The sequence below is a fragment of the Gekko japonicus genome, unplaced genomic scaffold, assembly GCF_001447785.1.
Source record: "Gekko japonicus isolate JY-2015 unplaced genomic scaffold, Gekko_japonicus_V1.1 scaffold3528, whole genome shotgun sequence".
Lineage (NCBI taxonomy): Eukaryota > Metazoa > Chordata > Lepidosauria > Squamata > Gekkonidae > Gekko > Gekko japonicus.
In genome coordinates this window covers 1-17,582 of record NW_015163717.1, presented here as the reverse complement: position 1 = coordinate 17,582, position 17,582 = coordinate 1, and the positions used below count along the sequence as shown (strand labels likewise).

The window sequence follows — 17,582 nt, the reverse complement described above, 5'->3', positions numbered from 1 at the left end:
GGGAGTCGTTACCGGCTAAATATCAGGAGAAACGTCCTAACTGTAAGAGTGGCTGAGCAGTGGAACAGTCTGCCTCAGGAGGGGGTGGAGGCTCCTTCGCTGGACGTTTTCAAGGGGAGGCTGGATGACCCTCTTTTGGGTATGTTGTAGGGCTATCTTCCGACTATGCTCCTGCAGAGTGCAGGGGGTTGGACTAGATTACCTGCAAGGTCCCTTCCAACTCTAACATTCTATGATTCTATGACTTTTAACAAGCAGTGCCTGCTGCCAACTCTCTCGGTGGGAAGTCTTTGATACTGTAAATTGAATTCTCGGAATAAGCCTGCGGATTTATCACAAGGGTCTTCCTTTCTGCATGTGTCAGGACTAATTAACACACAGGGTTGGACATTTCCTGTTCTTCAGAGATGTCACTGGGTTCTAGGCACCTCTCCACCTGCTTGGCTCACAGAGTCTGTTTGGTTAGAATATGATCCTCCTTGTCTAGGGTTGCCAATCTCCAGGCGGGGGCTGGGGGATCTCCCGGTATTGCAGTTGACCTCCAGACAACCAAGATCAGCTCCCCCGGAGGAAATGGCTGCTTTGGAGGGTGGGCTCTGTGGCGTTGTACCCTGCCGAGGCCCCTCCCCTCCCCAAACCCCGCCCCCCCAAAACTCCACGTATTTCCGAACCCGGAGTGGCCTACCTGTGCCTGTCCCCTAGCTGCCGCCTCTCGAATTCCGGGCTGCTCCTTGCCAGTCCAGCGTTCAACGTCCAAGCCCTGACGGGGGCCTGTGTTTCTTTGCCAGGAGATGCTGGACCCCTGGCGCAGCCTCGACCCCTTCAGTTCCTTGGATAACAAGCCCCTGAAGAAAGGTAAGTCGAGGCAGGCGGGCAGGACTGGTCCCGGGGGCCCCTTCCCAACTCCAGCTTCACCCTCATGGCATGTGAGGGGGGGGGCATCCGCTTGCCTAAGAAATTCAGGCGTGATCAGGAAAAGTCACCAGGCCCAGCTTCCTGAACAGCGAACACACCCGCAGCTGCCTTATACCGAATCAGGCTCTTGGCTCATCGACGACAGTTCTGTCTGATCTCAGGCGGAGGACTTTCACATCACCTACTATCTGAGATGCCAGGGGCTGAACCTGGGACCTTCTGCATGATAAGCATAGGCTCTGCCACTAAGCCATGGCCCAGGATTGAATCTGGGACCTTCTGCATGCCAAGCAGAGGCTCTGCCACTGAGCTGTGGCCCAGGATTGAACCTGGGACTTTCTGCATGCCAAGCAGATGCTCCGCCACTGTCTGAAGTAGTTGTAGTCCGTGGTGCTTTGTCAGAGCAAAGAGCCCAGGATGGCCTGTGCCTGGCCGGGATCCTACCTGAGTCCCCTGGGTCACCACGGAGATAACAGAGGGGGTGATGAAGGAGAAGGGAATGGCCACGCCTTTGGAAAGGATGCTGAGGCAGGACTTGAGGATGAGTGTGGTGTGCCGGCCACATCCCGGAAGCCTCTCTTCCCCCCTCCCTCTCTGCAGGGAAGCCGTTCACAGTGCCCCGGAGCCTGGACGACCTGCCGGGCACCAAGCGGAAGAGGAGGAGGTCCAGCAAGCTGCAGGAGTTCACAAAGTGGTTCTCGGCCACAGGTGAGTGCCGTGGGTCTTTGCCTCTTCTGGAGCCGACGCCGCAGAGTTAGGGGAGGAAGAAGGTCGGGCAGGATCCGGCTTCACCAGGGCAGGATTCAGCTCCGCTTTTGTTAGCCCATCTTGGTCAAGTGTAGACGCCCTTGCCGAGTGGCAGCCCATCGGCTTTACCTGGAAAGAAGGTTCCTTCCATCCCCAGGGATCCTTGGTCTAATAAGGGACTGAAAAGATATCGGGGGGGGGACACTAAGCCAAGGGGGCCTCTGCTGTGGGCACCTTCTTTTTCTGAACGCTTTTGCTGTGTCACCACAGAGCACGACAGAGCCGGCATCCAGAAGAGCAAGAAGAAAGGCCCCACGTTTGCTGGTGAGTGGGTGAGGTCGGCCGGTGCAGGCGTGTGGGCGCGGGCCTTCCTGCCCAGGGGGTGGGCGCAGCTGGCTGGCTTGCTGCCTCACTTCCGAGAGCCAGTTTGGTGTCGTGGTTAAGAGCGCGGGCTCTAATCTGGGAGAGCAGGGTTTGATGTCCCCACTCCTCCACATGACACCTGCTGGTGTGACCTTGGGTCGGTCACAAGTTCTCCCGGAGCTGTTCTCTCAAGGGCAGTCCTCAAGAGAGCTCCCTCAGCCCCACCTACCTCACAGGGTGTCTGTCGTGGGGAGGGGAAGGGAAAGGAGATGGTAAGCCGCTCTGAGACTCCTTCAGGTAGTGAAAGGCGTGGTATAAATCCAATCTCTTCTTCTTTCTTCTTCCGGCCTTTGACCACTTCCACACCATTTTATTTCAGGCAAACATGGAAAACCCTGACCTACATAGCCCAGGCTAGCCTGACCTCATCAGGTCTTGGAGGTCAAGCAGGGTCAGCCCTGTTTAGTACCAGTGTTCCCTCTAAGCTGAGTTAGTGTGAGCCAGCTCACAGTTTTTTAGCCTCTGGCTCACACATTTTTGTCTTAGCTCAGGGAGGATGGCTCCAGAGTGGTGTTCCCTCTAAGCGGAGTGAGTGTGAGCTAGCTCACCGTTTTTTAGCCTCCGGCTCACACGTTCTTGTCTCGGCTCAGGAAGGATGGCTCCAGAGCAGTGTTCCCTCTAAGCTGAGTGAGTGTGAGCCAGCTCACCGTTTTTTAGCCTCCGGCCCACACGTTCTTGTCTCGGCTCAGGAAGGATGGCTCCAGAGCAGTGTTCCCTCTAAGATGAGGTAGAGTGAGCCAGCTCACAGTTCTTTAGCCTCCAACTCACACATTTTTGTCTCAGCTCAGGAAGGATGGCTCCAGAGCAGTGTTTCCTCTAAGATGAGTTAGAGTGAGCCATCTCACAGTTCTTTAGCCTCCAACTCACACATTTTTGTCTCAGCTCAGGAAGGATGGCTCCAGAGTGGTGTTCCCTCTAAGCTGAGTGAGTGTGAGCTAGCTCAGCGTTTTTCAGCCTCCGGCCCACACGTTTTTGTCTCAGCTCAGGGAAGAGGGCTCCAGAGCAGTGTTCCCTCTAAGCTGAGTGAGTGTGATCTAGCTCACAGTCTTTTAGCCTCCGGCTCACACGTTTTTGCCTTCGCTCAGGAAGGAGGGCTCCAGAGCAGACTAATTTACGCAGCAGCCAAATCACTCGCTCACAGCTTTAATGCCCGTCGCTCACAAAAGCAGAATTTTTGCTCACAAGACTCCACAGCTTGGAGGGAAGCCTTGGTTAGTACTTGGATGGGAGACCTCCGGTGACTATCAGTATCGTGACACGGAGTCAGGCCAGGGCCAACCACCTCTGTTTGTCTTTGCTCTGACCTGGGTAGCCCAGGCCAGCCCAGCCTCATCAGATCTCGGAAGCTAGCCAGGGTCGGCCCCGGTTAGTCCTTGGGTGGGAGACCACCAGGGAAGCCCAGGGCTGCTACGCAGAGGCAGGCAAGGGCCAGACCGCCTCTGTGCGCTTTGCGCCTTGACCCGGATGTCCCCGGCTAGCCTGATTTCTTCAGATCTGGGAAGCTGAGCAGAGTCAGCCCCGATCGGTACTCGGACGGGAGGCCTGGTCGGCAGCAGGGATCAAGGGAGGGAGGAGTTAATGAAGATATACCAAACTTGCCAAATAACCAGCCCATCCTACGTTAATGAGACGAAGCTTTGCTAGTATGAACTTTCGGCGAGATACATTTCGTTAACTGCAGTGTCAAAAAGACCTAGACAGATACGTTTAGGCTTTGAAGGCCGTGGACTGTGAATTCAGGCAAAGGTCCGTCTACAGGGCATAAGGACATCAGAGACGCCAGTGTCGGATCAGGCCAAAGGCCCATCCAGCCCAACACTCCATGTCACAAAGTGGCCAAAAACACCAGGTGCCACCAGGAGGTCCAGCAGTGGGACAAGATTGCTAGAAGCCCTCCCATTTTTCCCCCCCCCCAAACACCAAGAATACAGTGCATCACTTACCCCAGACATAAGAACATAAGAGAAGCCAGTGTTGGATCAGGCCAATGGCCCAACCAGTCCAACACTCTCTCTGTCACAGGGTGGCCAAAAACACCAGGTGCCATCAGGAGGTCCAGCAGTGGGGCCAGGACACTAGGAGCCCTCCCACTGTTGCTCCCCCCCCCCAAGCACCAAGAAGACAGAGCATCACTTGCCCCAGAGCCCCTATCTATACCTTGTGGCTAATAGCCACTGATGGCAAGGCTTCAGTTCCTACGCCTGGGCTCCCAGCAGGAGCGCAAAGGCTTATGGGACTCCTGAACCAAGGAACCAGAGTCAGTGACCGCAAAGCCTACATAGCATAGAAAAACAGAAAGGCCCAGACTCATGGAACCCCAAATTCTGCAACACCTGCCTTCAACATCATCCTGGCTTTGCGCTTGGCCTGTTTACCTCCACCTGGACAGTCAGATGCCGGGCTGTGGGGGGTTCTAGCAAGGAGAGGAGTTTTTAAAGGGAAACCTTTTGTGTGTGTTTTAGAACTGTTGCTTTATTCCGATTGCTTTTTGGAATGGTTGTATCGTAAGCTGCCTTGAGTTCCGCAAAGGAGACAGGGAGCAAATCAACATTTTAAATAAGTCAATGGCAGTGACAAGCAGCGGCGACCGGCTCCTGCGATGGGCCGAGTGGAGTGTCCGCTCAGGCATGTGAGCCGGTCGCTCGGCGGGCAGCGCTGGGGGGGGGGGGGGGGACAGCCTCCTCACCTGTGGCAGGGAAGGAAGAAATGAGCTTCTTCCGGGGACAGCAGTGAGTCGCCAGCGTTCCAAGCCTGGCCAAAATGCACTTGAATGTCGGGTTATGAGACTGCGGGGGGGGGGGGCCTCCCTGTAGGCCACGTGCTGCGGAGGGACCTGATCCTCAGGCTGTTTTGTCTTGTCTCTGAGCAGATCTGGAAATCCTCTACTGGAAGCACGTGAAGGAACGGCTGGCTGCCCAGCGGAAGCTGCAGAGGCGGATGGTAATTGCGGCGGTGGGGAGGCCGGCTGGCTCGAGACGGGGAGCCCCTTCCTTTCCGGGCAGGGCCGGGGTACGGGAAACAGCGGTGCCCATGGGAGAAGGGGGTGCGCCCAGCCCAGCCCTGGGTGCTGCTCCTGGGCACCCTTCTCATCTGACGGCTTGTCGGCGCCCAAGCGAGATGAGACGGTGTGAGGTTGTTAGCTGGTGGCAGCACAGGTCACTGATAGAGGAGCCAGCCTGTCGTGGAGGGGGCTGCGCTCCACCAGAAGGAGCCGCTTCAGTGGCCTTGGACTAGTGTGAGCTGTGGCTCGATGCCAGTTGAGATCACCCAGCAGCACCCTTCTCTCTGAGCCCCCGGTCTTGGGAGGCCAAGGGGGTGGCTGCCATGGACAGAGACTTCTCCGCACTGGCTCCCCTCCTCCCATGGAGCTCTTTTCCCACTGCGGCGCATCTGGAGTCCAGCCCAAAGAGTTTGGGGTACCCAGAGTCCACCTTGAGACCGTCGCTGCATTTTACTTTTTGCCTTCCGTGGTGGTTTTTTTTTCTTTTTTCCTTAGTTTTTATTTTTTTGTTTCGAACAGCTTTCCTAGCAAAACAAACAACACAGCCGTATATTTGAGCTTACATCATTACAAACGTTAAGCAAATCCAGGGAGGGACAAAAGCCTTGTCGGGTTTGCCCACAGGACGCGAGAAGTAGCTGACAAATGTTAATTGACAACGTTTTCCCATTTTCCCATGGTTGAGAGAACTATGGCTTGCCCAAGGTCATCCAGCCAGGTGCGAGTGGAGAAGTGGGGAATCAAACCCGGTTCTTCCAGATTAGAGTCCGTGCACTTAACCACGACACCAAACTGAGAGAATTCTTTCGAGTACTGTCCTTGAGAGAACAGCTCGGAGAGAACTATGGCTTGCCCAAGGTCATCCAGCCAGGCGCAAGTGGAGGAGTGGGGAATCAAACCCAGTTCTTCCAGATTAGAGTCCGTGCACTTAACCACGACACCAAACTGAGAGAATTCTTTCGAGTACTGTCCTTGAGAGAACAGCTCGGAGAGAACTATGGCTTGCCCAAGGTCATCCAGCCAGGCGCAAGTGGAGGAGTGGGGAATCAAACCCAGTTCTTCCAGATTAGAGTCCGTGCACTTAACCACGACACCAAACTGAGAGAATTCTTTCGAGTACTGTCCTTGAGAGAACAGCTCTGAGAGAACTATGGCTTGCCCAAGGTCATCCAGCCAGGTGCAAGTGGAGGAGTGGGGAATCAAACCCGATTCTCCCAGATTAGAGTCCGCGCACTTAACCACTACACCAAACTGGGGAATTCCAGGGCCTCCATTTGTGCAGCTGCTCTGAAATCTCTCTCCCAAAACCAGAGTTTCTCTTTTCCTTTCCCCTAAATGCCCATTTCCTTCTCCCTTGCTCGGTTTGCTGCCGTTGGCCCCGTCATCCTGGTCCCCAGGGGGAAAAAGAACACGGCTGCTTCTAGACCAGGGATCCCCAAGGCAGTGCCCCAAGAATGCCTTGTTCCATGCCCACCAAGTGTCTTTAGAGAGTGGGTGGGCCCTTATGGTGTTTTTGCCCGGCAAGGCTTCTGATTGGAGGACAAAAAAGGGGAAAGTGCCAGGCGATAGAAGACTGGTTATACAAAGTCCCTGTGCGTTTTGCCATACAGGCTGCGTCATAAGCCTTCGTCAGGAGCTACTGAGAGCCAGTTTGGTGTAGTGATTAAGCACGCAGACTGTAATCTGTTTGCCCGGCAAGGCTTCTGATTGGAGGACAAAAAAGGGAAAAGTGCCAGGCGATAGATGACTGGTTATACAAAGTCCCCGTGCGTTTTGCCGTACAGGCTACGTCATAAGCCTTCGTCAGGAGAGCTACTGAGAGCCAGTTTGGTGTAGTGGTTAAGCGCACAGACTCTAATCTGGGAGAACCGAGTTTGATTCCCCACTTCTCCACATGAGGTGTAGTGACTCTAATCTGGGAGAACCGGGTTTGATTCCCCACTCCTCCACTTGCAGCTGCTGGATGACCTTGGGCAAGCCATAGTTCTGTCAGAGCTGTCCTTGAAAGGGCAGTTCTTGAAAGAGCTCTCTCAGCCCCACCCACCTCACACAGTGTCTTGTGGGGAGGGGAAGGAGATTGTGGGCCGCTCTGAGACTCCTTTGGGTAGTAAAGGGCAGGGTATAAATCCAATCTCTTCTTTTACCTCACAGGGTGTCTGTTGTGGGGAGGGGAAGGAAAAGGAGTTTGTAAGCCGCTCTGAGACTACGCTGGGTAGTGAAGGGCGGGGTATAAATCCAGTCTCCTCCTCCTCTTATAAAAACAAAGCTTTGTATTTAATACAGGTAATAGAAAGACCCCTTGATAAAAATTTATCCAGAATTATTAAAAATGGTATTAAAAAGACAGGATCAAAATTAATTTCCAAAAAGAGATACATACTGGTCAATATACAGTACGAGATAAACAAACTATACATTGGACATGTAGCAAGACAATGGAAGATATATGAAGTAGATACTGACCAGAACATTCACATAGTGCTAGTTGGTTTATCTCATATTGTATATTGACCAATATGTATCTATTTTTGGAAATTAATTTTGATCCCAATCGCCACCCCAAAGTGGCGATTGGCATTTCCCCGGGCGTGTCAGAAAGGGCCGCGAGAACTAAGCACGGAGGCAACCGTTCCTGCCCTCCCTCTCATGATCTGCCTCAATTCACAGAATCTGCATTGCTTTTTGGTTTTGTTTTGTTTTTTTGTAATAATGTTTTAAATTTGTATTGATTTTTTTTAACATTTCCTATCCATTCACAATCCTTTCCCTCAAGTTTACATAACATAGCCAAACATCAGATACATCAGTTTTCCCCTTTATTATTCCCTCCCCCCTTACCCCAGCGACCAGCAACAGAAAACAATTCCGCTCCATCCTCTGTACGACAGCCCTTCATGTACTTGAAATGAGACGTGCCTAACTTGGCCGATCAATCCGTAGCTCTTTTGGGTGGGGAATACGTAAGGCTGTGTTTGTAGAAAGAATGCACACGTGAGAGAGACTCTCAAGGTGTTTTTTTTTGCTGTTTTGTATTTTCATGGCAATCGGGGGTGGGGTGGGGGAGCTTTGATTTATATGCAGTCCCTCTATTCAAACATATCCCCAAAGGGCTTCTTTTGGTGTAGAGCCAGTCTGGTGCAGTGGTTAAGTGTGCGGACTCTAATCTGGGAGGACAGGGTTTGATTCCCCACTCCTCCACTTGCACCTGCTGGTGTGACCTTGGGTTAGTCACAAGCTCTGGCACAGCTGTCCTTGAAAAAGAGCAGTTTGTGTCAGAGCTCTCTCAGCCCCACCTACCTCACAGGGTGTCTGTTGCGGGGAGGGGAAGGGAAAGGAGTTTGTAAGCCGCTCTGAGACTCCAAGTGAAGGGCGGGGCATAAATCCAATCTCTTCTTCTTCTTTTTGCATCAGCCTTAACCAAACCCTTTCTCCATCCACAGATGATTATGTGGAGCACGATGACATCCCCGCGCCGGGAGCTGCAGAGGAGGAGGAGGCGCCAGAGGCCGTGATAGGTACTGGGCACCAGCTGGGGAATTGCTTCTCCAGCCCACACCGGCTGCCGCGGGGGGCTCAGCCTCTCTGCCCACTGCTAAAAAGCTGAACTTGTAAGGGAAAACAAGCGTGATATAACGATGAAACCTTGTTAGGGAAAAAATAGATCATCTTTAATTTTCTTTGAAGTAAATCGGTCTCACGTTTTTCTTAAATCCGTCTCCAGTTTTTCTTGACGGCGTGGTGCTCCATAGACCGTTTCACTCGAGGTTTCATCAAATTAATTGTTGTTGTTGTTCAGTCGCACAGTCGAGTCCGACTTTTCGTGACCCCCTGGACCACATCACGCCAGGCCCTCCTGTCTTCCGTCTTTCGTTGCCTCGATGACACTGTCCAACCATCTCGTCCTTTGCCGTCCCCGTCTTCTTCTTCTTTGACCTTCAATCTTTCCCAGCATCAGGGTCTTCTCCAGTGAGTGCTCCCTTCTCATTGGGTGGCCAAAGTATTTGAGTTTCAGTTTCATTATCTGGCCTTCCAGGGAACAGTCAGGGTTGATTTCTTTTAGGACTGACTGATTTGATCTTCTTGCAGTCCAAGGGACTCTCAAGAGTCTTCTCCAGCACCATAGTTCAAAAGAATCTATCCTTCGGCGCTCGGCCTTCCTTATAGTCAAACTCTCGCAGCCATACAGTACTAACTGAGAATACCATTGCTTTGACCATGCGGACTTTTGTTGGCAGGGTTTTGTGGTTTTGCTCCCTCTTCCTCTCTAACTTACATCATTCAGTCTTGAAAGAATTTCAGAGGGTAGCCCATAGTTGCCTTTTATAACTTAACTATTTTTATAAGCTTTATAATGGCTCCCATCTTTTGAGTTTTTAGTGGTTTTCTTTTCTTTCTCCCGTAGTTTGTAGATACCCTTATTTCTTTGTAGTTTTTAGAAAATGCAACAAAAAAATTATCCCCTCCGGGGGTTACACATAACAAAATGATGTAAGCAAAAATACAAAAGGTGTAAGGTCTCATCTGATGAAACCTCGAGTGAAACGGTCTATAGAGCGCTATACTGTCAAGAAAAACTTGGGACCAATTTAAGAAAAACTTGAGCCCACAGCTTAGAGAGAGCATTGCTTGAGCCACAGTGCCAGGTTATGGGGCAGGAAGCCGACACCTGCGCTCCGATTCCTATGGGGAGGGTATATGGAGTTCTTAGGAGAAATCAGGGAGGGTTTTCTGGGGAAGATTAAATAGTTAGAGCAATCAGTGTGTGTGTGTGTGGGGGGGGGATTGTGATGTATCTAGAGAAGTAAAAAAAAATTAAGGATGGTGAGTCCTGGGCCAGATAATGGGTTTAACTGAAGTCATGTCCTAGCCTCCCACCCAGTTTTGGGACCCCTGATTTAGAAGATGTGAATGTTTCTGAGCGTGTCAAGAGTTGCTTCCCAACTGGGCAACCATACATGTTCTATTATGCAGGGGGTTGGACTAGATGACATTGTAGGTCCCTTCCAGCTCTATGATTGTATTCTATTCTATCCTATCCTAACCTATCCTATTCTATTCTATCCTATTCTATTCTATGAATTTAAGAAAAACTTGAGACCAATTTAAGAAAAACTTGAGACCAATCGAAGAAGTTATATTTTTCGTGATATCACGGTTGTTTTTCCTTACACGTTCAGCCCGTCCCGTGATCTCTTGTCCTGGACTTCACCGCTAAGGAGCTGGCAGAGTCGTGGGCCAGGAGCGATGGCGCGAGGGTCGTCGGCTTCTAGGCCCTGGCAAACCAAGCGAGGCCATGAAGTATTCAGCCGGCAGTGCTGGAGGAGGGGGAGGGCCCTGCATGCCCGCCGCGCTACCCGCGGCTCTTTCCTCCAGTGCAGGGATCTGCCTGCTAATGCCAAGGCAGTTCGTGGCACAAGGGAAGGCCCCTGGCTTGGCGCCCTGGGCAGAGCAGAGCAGACCAGACCAGAGGGGTCCACTGAAGGAAACCCACGTGCCGCTTGGAGGCATTGCTCCTTGGGTGCCCTGGACTGGAAGGGAAAAAAATATATTTTTGTTATTTAAGATATTTTTATCCTGCCTTTACACCCAATTAGGGCCCCCGAGGCAGTGAATAGTTAGAAAACACCAAAACCAACTTAAAATTCTATAAATGCCATTATTACATTATATATTATTGTTGTGCCATATTATTACTATTATTAGTATAGAGAGCCAGTTTGGTGTGGTGGCTAGGTGTGTGGGCTCCCTGGGAGAACCGGGTTTGATGCCCCACGCCTCCACTTGCAGCTGCTGGATTACCTTGGGCAAGCCACAGTTCTTTCAGAGCTGTCCTTGAAAGGGCAGCTCTTGAAAGAGCTCTCTCAGCCCCGCCTACCTCACAGGGTGTCTGTTGTGGGGAGAAGAAGGGAAAGGAGTGTGTAAGCTGCTCTGAGACTCCAAGTGAAGGGTGGGGTATAAATCCAATCTCTTCTTCTTCTATTATGTGTAATTTTTTTAATACTGTGTTTAAAAATCAACAAGGAGGATCAGTAAGGGAACCCCAAAGGAATGAAACAGGTCTTTACCACGGGCGGGAGATAATGATAGAGGGATTTTTTTAATGTGTGAGTGTGTGTGTACCTGGAAGTCATGGCGACCTCTGGTGACTGATCCTTACTGCGGGCCTGAAGGATATTCAGAGAGGTGGCTGAATAAAGCCTGCCCCCGCCTCCTGACTGCTGGTATTCCAAGAAGGTCTCCCGTCCAAGAGCCAGTTTGGTGAGAGCCAGTTTGGTGTCGTGGTTAGGAGCACGGACTCTAATCTGGGAGAACCGGGTTTGATCCCCCACTCCTCCACTTGCACCTGGCTGGATGACCTTGGGCAAGAGTTCGTGTCAAGAGTTCTCTCAGCCCCACCGACCTCACAGGGTGTCTGTTGTGGGGAGGGGAAGGGAAAGGAGTTTGTAAGCCGCTCTGACACTACTCTGGGTAGTGAAGGGTGGGGTAGAAATCCAATCCTTCAATTATATAATATATAATTTTTAAATCCCGTGTTTAAAAAATCAACAGGAAAGGGGATCAATAAAGGAATGAGACAGGTCTTTACCACGGACGGGAGAGAACGATAGAGAGATACTTTTTTTTTAATGTGTGAGTATGTCTGTGCACCTGGGGGTCATGGCGACCTCTGGTGACTGACCCCTACTGGGGGCCTGGAGGATATTCAGAGAGGTGGCTGAATAAAGCCTGCCCCTGCCTCCCGACCTCTGGCATTCCAAGGAGGTCTCCCATCCAAGTACTTGCTACAGAGTCGACCCTGCTGAGCTTCTGAGGTCTGACGAGACCGGGCTTGCCGGGGCTGTCCAGGGCAGGGCCGATAGAGGGAAGAAAATGAATCTCCCTTTGAAGGATGTACCAGAGTTCGGGCACCACCACCGAGAAGGCCCTTCTAGCCTCCGATAACGGGAGCGCCCAAGGCAGGGCCTCCAAAGACAATGGGAAGGGTCAGGTAGGCTCCCAGGGGAGAGTAAAGGTCTCCCTTGCTCGAAAGCCAGTCGAATCAGACTCTAGGGATGCGGTGCTCATCTCCATTTCCGAGCCGAAGAGCCAGCGCTGTCCGAAGACGCTTCCGTGGTCACGTGGCCGGCATGACTAGACGCCGAGGCGCACGGAACGCTGTCACCTTCCCACCGAAGTGGCACCTACTTATCTGCTTGCAATTTCTTGCTTTCGAACTGCTAGGCTGGCAGGAGCTGGGACCAGAGACGGGAGCTCACGCCGTCACGCGGCACTCGGGTCTCGAACTGCCAAACTACCGACCTTCCGGCCTGCAGTTCAGCATCCAGGGGAGAAGGTGGCCATTAACGTATGGTGGTCCCAAGCAATGCTCCCTCTGAGCTGTGGAGTCCTGTGAGCAAAAATCCTACTTTGCGAGCTCCGGGCATTAAAGTTGTGAGCAGGGGATCTGGCTGCTGCATAAATCCGTTGGCTCTGGAGCCACATCCTTCCTGCGCGGAGACAAAAATGTGTGAGCCGGAGGCTAAAAACCTGTGGGCTAGCTCACACTGACTCAGCTTAGGGGGAGCATTGGTGCCAAGCCACAGAGGCCTTTAAAGGTTCACACCGGCACCTTGGATTGAACCTGGAAGCAGACTGGGAGCCAGCACAGGCACCACGAGACTGGCGTGGCGTGTGTGGTCCCTACGCCCCACTCCCGTCAAAAACAGAGCCCGAGGATCACGCGTAGACATATCAGCTCCCACTGCCGGGGAGTTATCCGGGAGCCGGCGTCATGCCCAGCGGACGGGACACAGGAGCCTCACCCGTCTGCCACAGAGCCGTTCCGCAGCTCCGGGCAAGTTACAGTCTTGCAATCACAGCTCCGCGAAGGCAGGCTGCCTCAAGAGGCCTTTCGATTTCTGCCTTTGCCGACAGGTCTCAACGAAGTCCCCGACTGCCTGAGTTACGAGGAACTGGTGCGGAAGAACGTGGTATGTATCCTGCCCCTCCCATACGGCATGTGGGCGTACACAAGCAGCCGCCAAAGTTATGCACCACCGGCGGACCCATAGAGAACGACCTTAAGAACCACTCCAGCATGGGGCAGGTGACTTAAAGGTCAAACACACAATGGTCCATCCACAGCTATTATCCACGACTGATGAAATGACCCCTCCGAGAGCCAGTTTGGTGTAGTGGTTAAGTGTGCGGACTCTAATCTGGGAGAACCGGGTTTGATCCCCCACGCCTCCACTCGCAGCTGCTGGTGGGACCTTGGGTCAGTCACAAGTTCTCTCAAGAGCAGTCCTCGAAAGAGCTCTCTCAGGGTGCCTGTTGTGGGGAGGGGAAGGGAAAGGAGACTGTAAGCCGCTCTGAGACTCCCTTGGGTAGTGAAGAACGGAGTATAAATCCAATCTCTTCTTCTTCTTCCCCACTCCTACACATGCAGCTGCTGGTGTGACCTTGGGTCAGTCACAAGTTCTCTCAGAGCTGTTCTCTCAAGAGCAGTCCTCGAAAGAGCTCTCTCAGCCCCACCTGCCTCACAGGGTGTGTGTCTGGTGTGGGGAGGGGAAGGGAAAGGAGTTTGTCAGCCGCTCTGAGACTCCCTTGGGTAGTGAAGGGCAGTGTCTAAATCCAATCTCTTCTTCTTCCGCACTCCTCCACATGCAGCTGCTGGTGTGACCTTGGGTCAGTCACAAGTTCTCTCAGAGCTATTCTCTCAAGAGCAGTCCTCGAAAGAGCTCTCTCAGCCCCCCCTACCTCACAGGGTGGCTGTCTGTTGGGGGGAGGGGAAGGGAAAGGAGTTTGTCAGCCGCTCTGAGACTCCCTTGGGTAGTGAAGGGCGGGGTCTAAATCCAATCTTTTCTGCAGAGGCAGTATACCTCTGTACGTTAAACAAGAAGGGAAGAACAAGCTTGCACAAAGCAGCATTTGGAGGCAGAACCTGCCGGCTGGAGGTTCACCGTTGCCCCTCTTTTGCTTCACAGACTGAACCTTAGCCCCCGCCTTGCGATTGCCTTTTGACTTTATTTTAAGGGACGGAATCAAATTAAAACTCTGCGCTCTGCTCGGAGCACTCCCCTTGCCTGGGCTCTCCTGCTTCTGGGAGGCGGGAGAGAGGGACAGGCCGCGTGGTGCTGAAGAGCCCCGCTTCCTCCGTCCCCGGAATCTCAGAGGCCCCCTTTCTCTCTCTCTCTCTCTCTCTCTCTCTCTGCATCTCCTCCGCCCCCCCCCCCCCCGGCCGGGGGTTCATGGCCCACTCCCAAAAGTATGTTCGAGAGACGATGCTGTCGCAGCGCATCCGGGACTGGGAGGAGAAGATGGGGCCGCAGCTGGAGGAGCAGGTGAAGAGGAGGGGGCCGACGCTGTGGGGGGAGGCGAGTGGGGGGAGGAGCGGCGGCGGCGTGTCTCACCGGCGCCCCTCTCTCGACAGGAAGCCCAGGGACCCTTCGACATCCACAGCTACGGGGACCGCTTGGTCTCCCGCCTGGGCCAGGTGGGCGAGTGGCGTTCCTTCGCCAGCCTGGTGGCCGGGGAGCCCGCCTTCGAGGTGTGTCGCTGCCTGCTGGCCTCCCTGCAGCTGGTGAGTAGAACCACCGGGAAGGGCCGGGGGAAGGCCGGGCTGCCACGCCGGGGTGTCACTCCGACCGCGGCGAGACGCCACCGAGGATAATTCAAAGACAAGGACCGGGATCAGGGTGGAATAGACTCAAGGAAGCAAACGACACCATATATGGGAATATGACACTGGAATTTATATGAATCTAAATTTTAAAAATGTATGCTTACTTATAGGTTTGAGCCAGTTTGGCGTCCTGGTTAAGTGCGCGGACTCTAATCTGGGAGAGCCGGGTTTGATTCCTCACTCCTCCACTCGCAGCTGCAGGATGACCTTGGGCAAGCCGTAGTTCTGACGAGAGCTGTCCTTGAAAAAGAGTAGTTTCTGTCAAGAGCTCTCTCAGCCCCACCTGCCTCACAGGGTGTCTGTTGTGGGATGGGGAAAGGAAAGGAGTTTGTAAGCCGCTCTGAGACACCTTTGGGTAGTGAAGGGCCGGGGTATAAATCCAATCTCTTCTTCTTCTAATTTAAATTTAATCTCCAGTGTTCTATTTCCATACCCGGTGTTGTTTGTTTTCTTGCGAGACGCCACCAGCCCGCCCAAAATCTGGCACTCACCTTCCACCCCGCCCCACCCCCACAGCGCTGGCACCTCTGACTGCCTTATTTTTATTCCCTTCAGGCCAACGATTACACCGTCGAACTCTCCCAGCGGCCCGGCCTGGAGGAGTCGGTGGACACGGTGGCCTTGCGCCTGCTGACCCAGGAGAGGGCCCACCAGCGCTTCCAGACCTACACGGCCCCCTCCCTCGCCCAGCAGTGACACCCACTCCCCTCTCCCACCGTGCAATTATATCTATTCTCCTTGTACAGGCCCCCCCATCCCCCCCCCGCTCTGGGACCTCCTCTCCGCCGCTCTCCTCGCGGCCCTGTGCCTTGCTGCAATAAACTGCATTTTGGTGTATCGCAGACCGGGACTTGCGCGTCTGGCCCCGGGAAGACGGGACCCCAGGAGAATGACCCAAACTGGGAAGGAGCGGGGGAGATGCTACAGTGGAAAGGGGGGGAATCGGAAGAAACGGCCCAATCAGTTTCGATCCCTGTGTCCCTTTAAAGCAGGGTGTCAAACGTAAGGCCCGAGGGCCGGAACAGGCCCGTCCAGTGCTCTTACTCGACCCGCAAGCAGCTGGCATGTATGGAAATGTAAAGTACTCTCCCTTTTATGGTATCCCTTGGGGGGAAAAATCTAGTCTTGCATATGATTACATTTATCAGGGCTTTGTGGGTTCCCCAGCAAATCGCTTTTACTGCTAGGGATTCAGTCACTTTTCTTTGTACTTTGAGCGAAAAAGAACGTTAATTGGGTTTGCCTGTGCCCTTTATAAAGTTTATATTTCCAGTACTGGCGTGTACGTTTGATGGCACACACGGCCCGGCCCGACAAAGTGACATTTATGTCAGATCCGGCCCTCGTCATAAATGAGTTTGACACCTCTGCTTTAAAGGTTCCCCTGAGCCCCACAACGGTGCCCGCAGAGGAATGTGGCGCCCGGAGCCGCAGCCTGTTGCTTCCCTTTCTAGCAGCACTGCTTTTGCATTCGTTCCCTCTTTGCTGATGCTGCAAAACCACACGCATACCAGGAGCCTGTTTTCCCAGTTCGTGAGTCACAGAGGAATGTGTACCTCCAGTGTTTTTTCAGCTGGTCTCAGATGGGGGGGGGGGAGAGCACAATTGCAGGCAGATGTAGTTGCCTGGCAACTGCATGACCTGCATCCATCCCTTGACCTGCTGCGCAGGTGTGTGTGTGTGTCCCCCGCTGGATGTTGCACTGAGACAACAACTCATGACAGGACACGTATGCATTCTGTAAGAGGGGCCACAGCTAGAGAGGTAAGGCTTGGGGGGGGGGGAACGACCAGTTTTCCCCAAGCACTTTTCATTTTTTCCAATGGGAAATTTGGGGCATTACTGGGGGGGGGGGGGGAAAGAAAACTTTTATAAAATATGAGCGAAATGCTTCTTAAGGCAAAGTTTTTCGCACTCGAGATGTACAGCTTGAAAAAAATCTGATGAGTTTTTCAGGGTTTCCAACAGGAAAAGTAGGGAATTTTGGGGACCACTGGGGAATGAATGAAATGAAAGACAATGTTTTACTCATTAAGAACATCGGAAAAGCCCTGCTGGATCAGACCAGTGAGGGTCCATCTAGTCCAGCCTCCTGTCTTACACAATATAGTATGAAAAGTTTTATATAAGACAGTCCACATCATTTAATAATAATTCCTTTGCATACTTGAGACTTCCACTACACTCTCAAGATTATTTTTTTTTGCTTAAATATAGACCAGTGAGGGTCTATCTAGTCCAGCATCCTGTCTCACGTAGTGGCTAACCAGTTCCTCTGGAGGGCTAATAATAGGGCATAGCGGCCAAGGCCTTCCTAAGAACATCAGAAGAGCCCTGCTGGATCAGTCCAGTGAGGGTCCATCCAGTCCAGCATCCCGTCTCACACAGGGGCCAGCCAGTTCCTCTGGAGGGCCAACAACAGGGCAGAGAGGCCGAGGGCTTCATAAGAACGTCAGAAGAGCCCTGCTGGATCAGACCAGTGAGGGTCCATCTAGTTCAGCATCCTGTCTTACACAATATAGTATGAAAGGTTTTATATAAGACAGTCCACATCATTAAATAATAATTCCTTTGCATACCTGAGACTTCCACTACACTCAAGATTTTTTTTTGCTTAAATATAAATGATTTTGGCTATAATGTTCAATAATACATTATTAAAGAGGCCAAGTGTTTTCAGTGTTACAAAGTTTATCCAAAAATGCTGGTAGGCCTTTCTGTTGTGACTGTATGAGTGTTGCTTTCCAGATAATACACTTCCTTTTGTTTACGACAGAACTCGTTTCTTGCCTTCAACTTTTTATTTTTCCCTACTTCTCAAATGGAAAAAAA

General features: G+C 52.4%; 1 protein-coding gene across 1 annotated transcript in view; it reads left to right on the top strand.

Annotated features, from left to right (window-relative positions):
* NCAPH2 (non-SMC condensin II complex subunit H2) overlaps positions 1–15,597 on the top strand; it is a 41,111-nt gene extending 25,514 nt beyond the window's left edge. Inside the window, exons 8-16 of the mRNA XM_015407858.1 lie at positions 789–855; positions 1,516–1,623; positions 1,933–1,986; positions 4,955–5,212; positions 8,527–8,601; positions 13,001–13,056; positions 14,302–14,409; positions 14,499–14,648; positions 15,306–15,597. Of these exons, the coding sequence (XP_015263344.1) occupies positions 789–855; positions 1,516–1,623; positions 1,933–1,986; positions 4,955–5,212; positions 8,527–8,601; positions 13,001–13,056; positions 14,302–14,409; positions 14,499–14,648; positions 15,306–15,446 (1,017 nt within the window). The 3' untranslated portion in view covers positions 15,447–15,597. The remainder of the gene's footprint in view (positions 1–788; positions 856–1,515; positions 1,624–1,932; positions 1,987–4,954; positions 5,213–8,526; positions 8,602–13,000; positions 13,057–14,301; positions 14,410–14,498; positions 14,649–15,305) is intronic.
* The last annotated feature ends 1,985 nt before the right edge of the window (positions 15,598–17,582 follow it).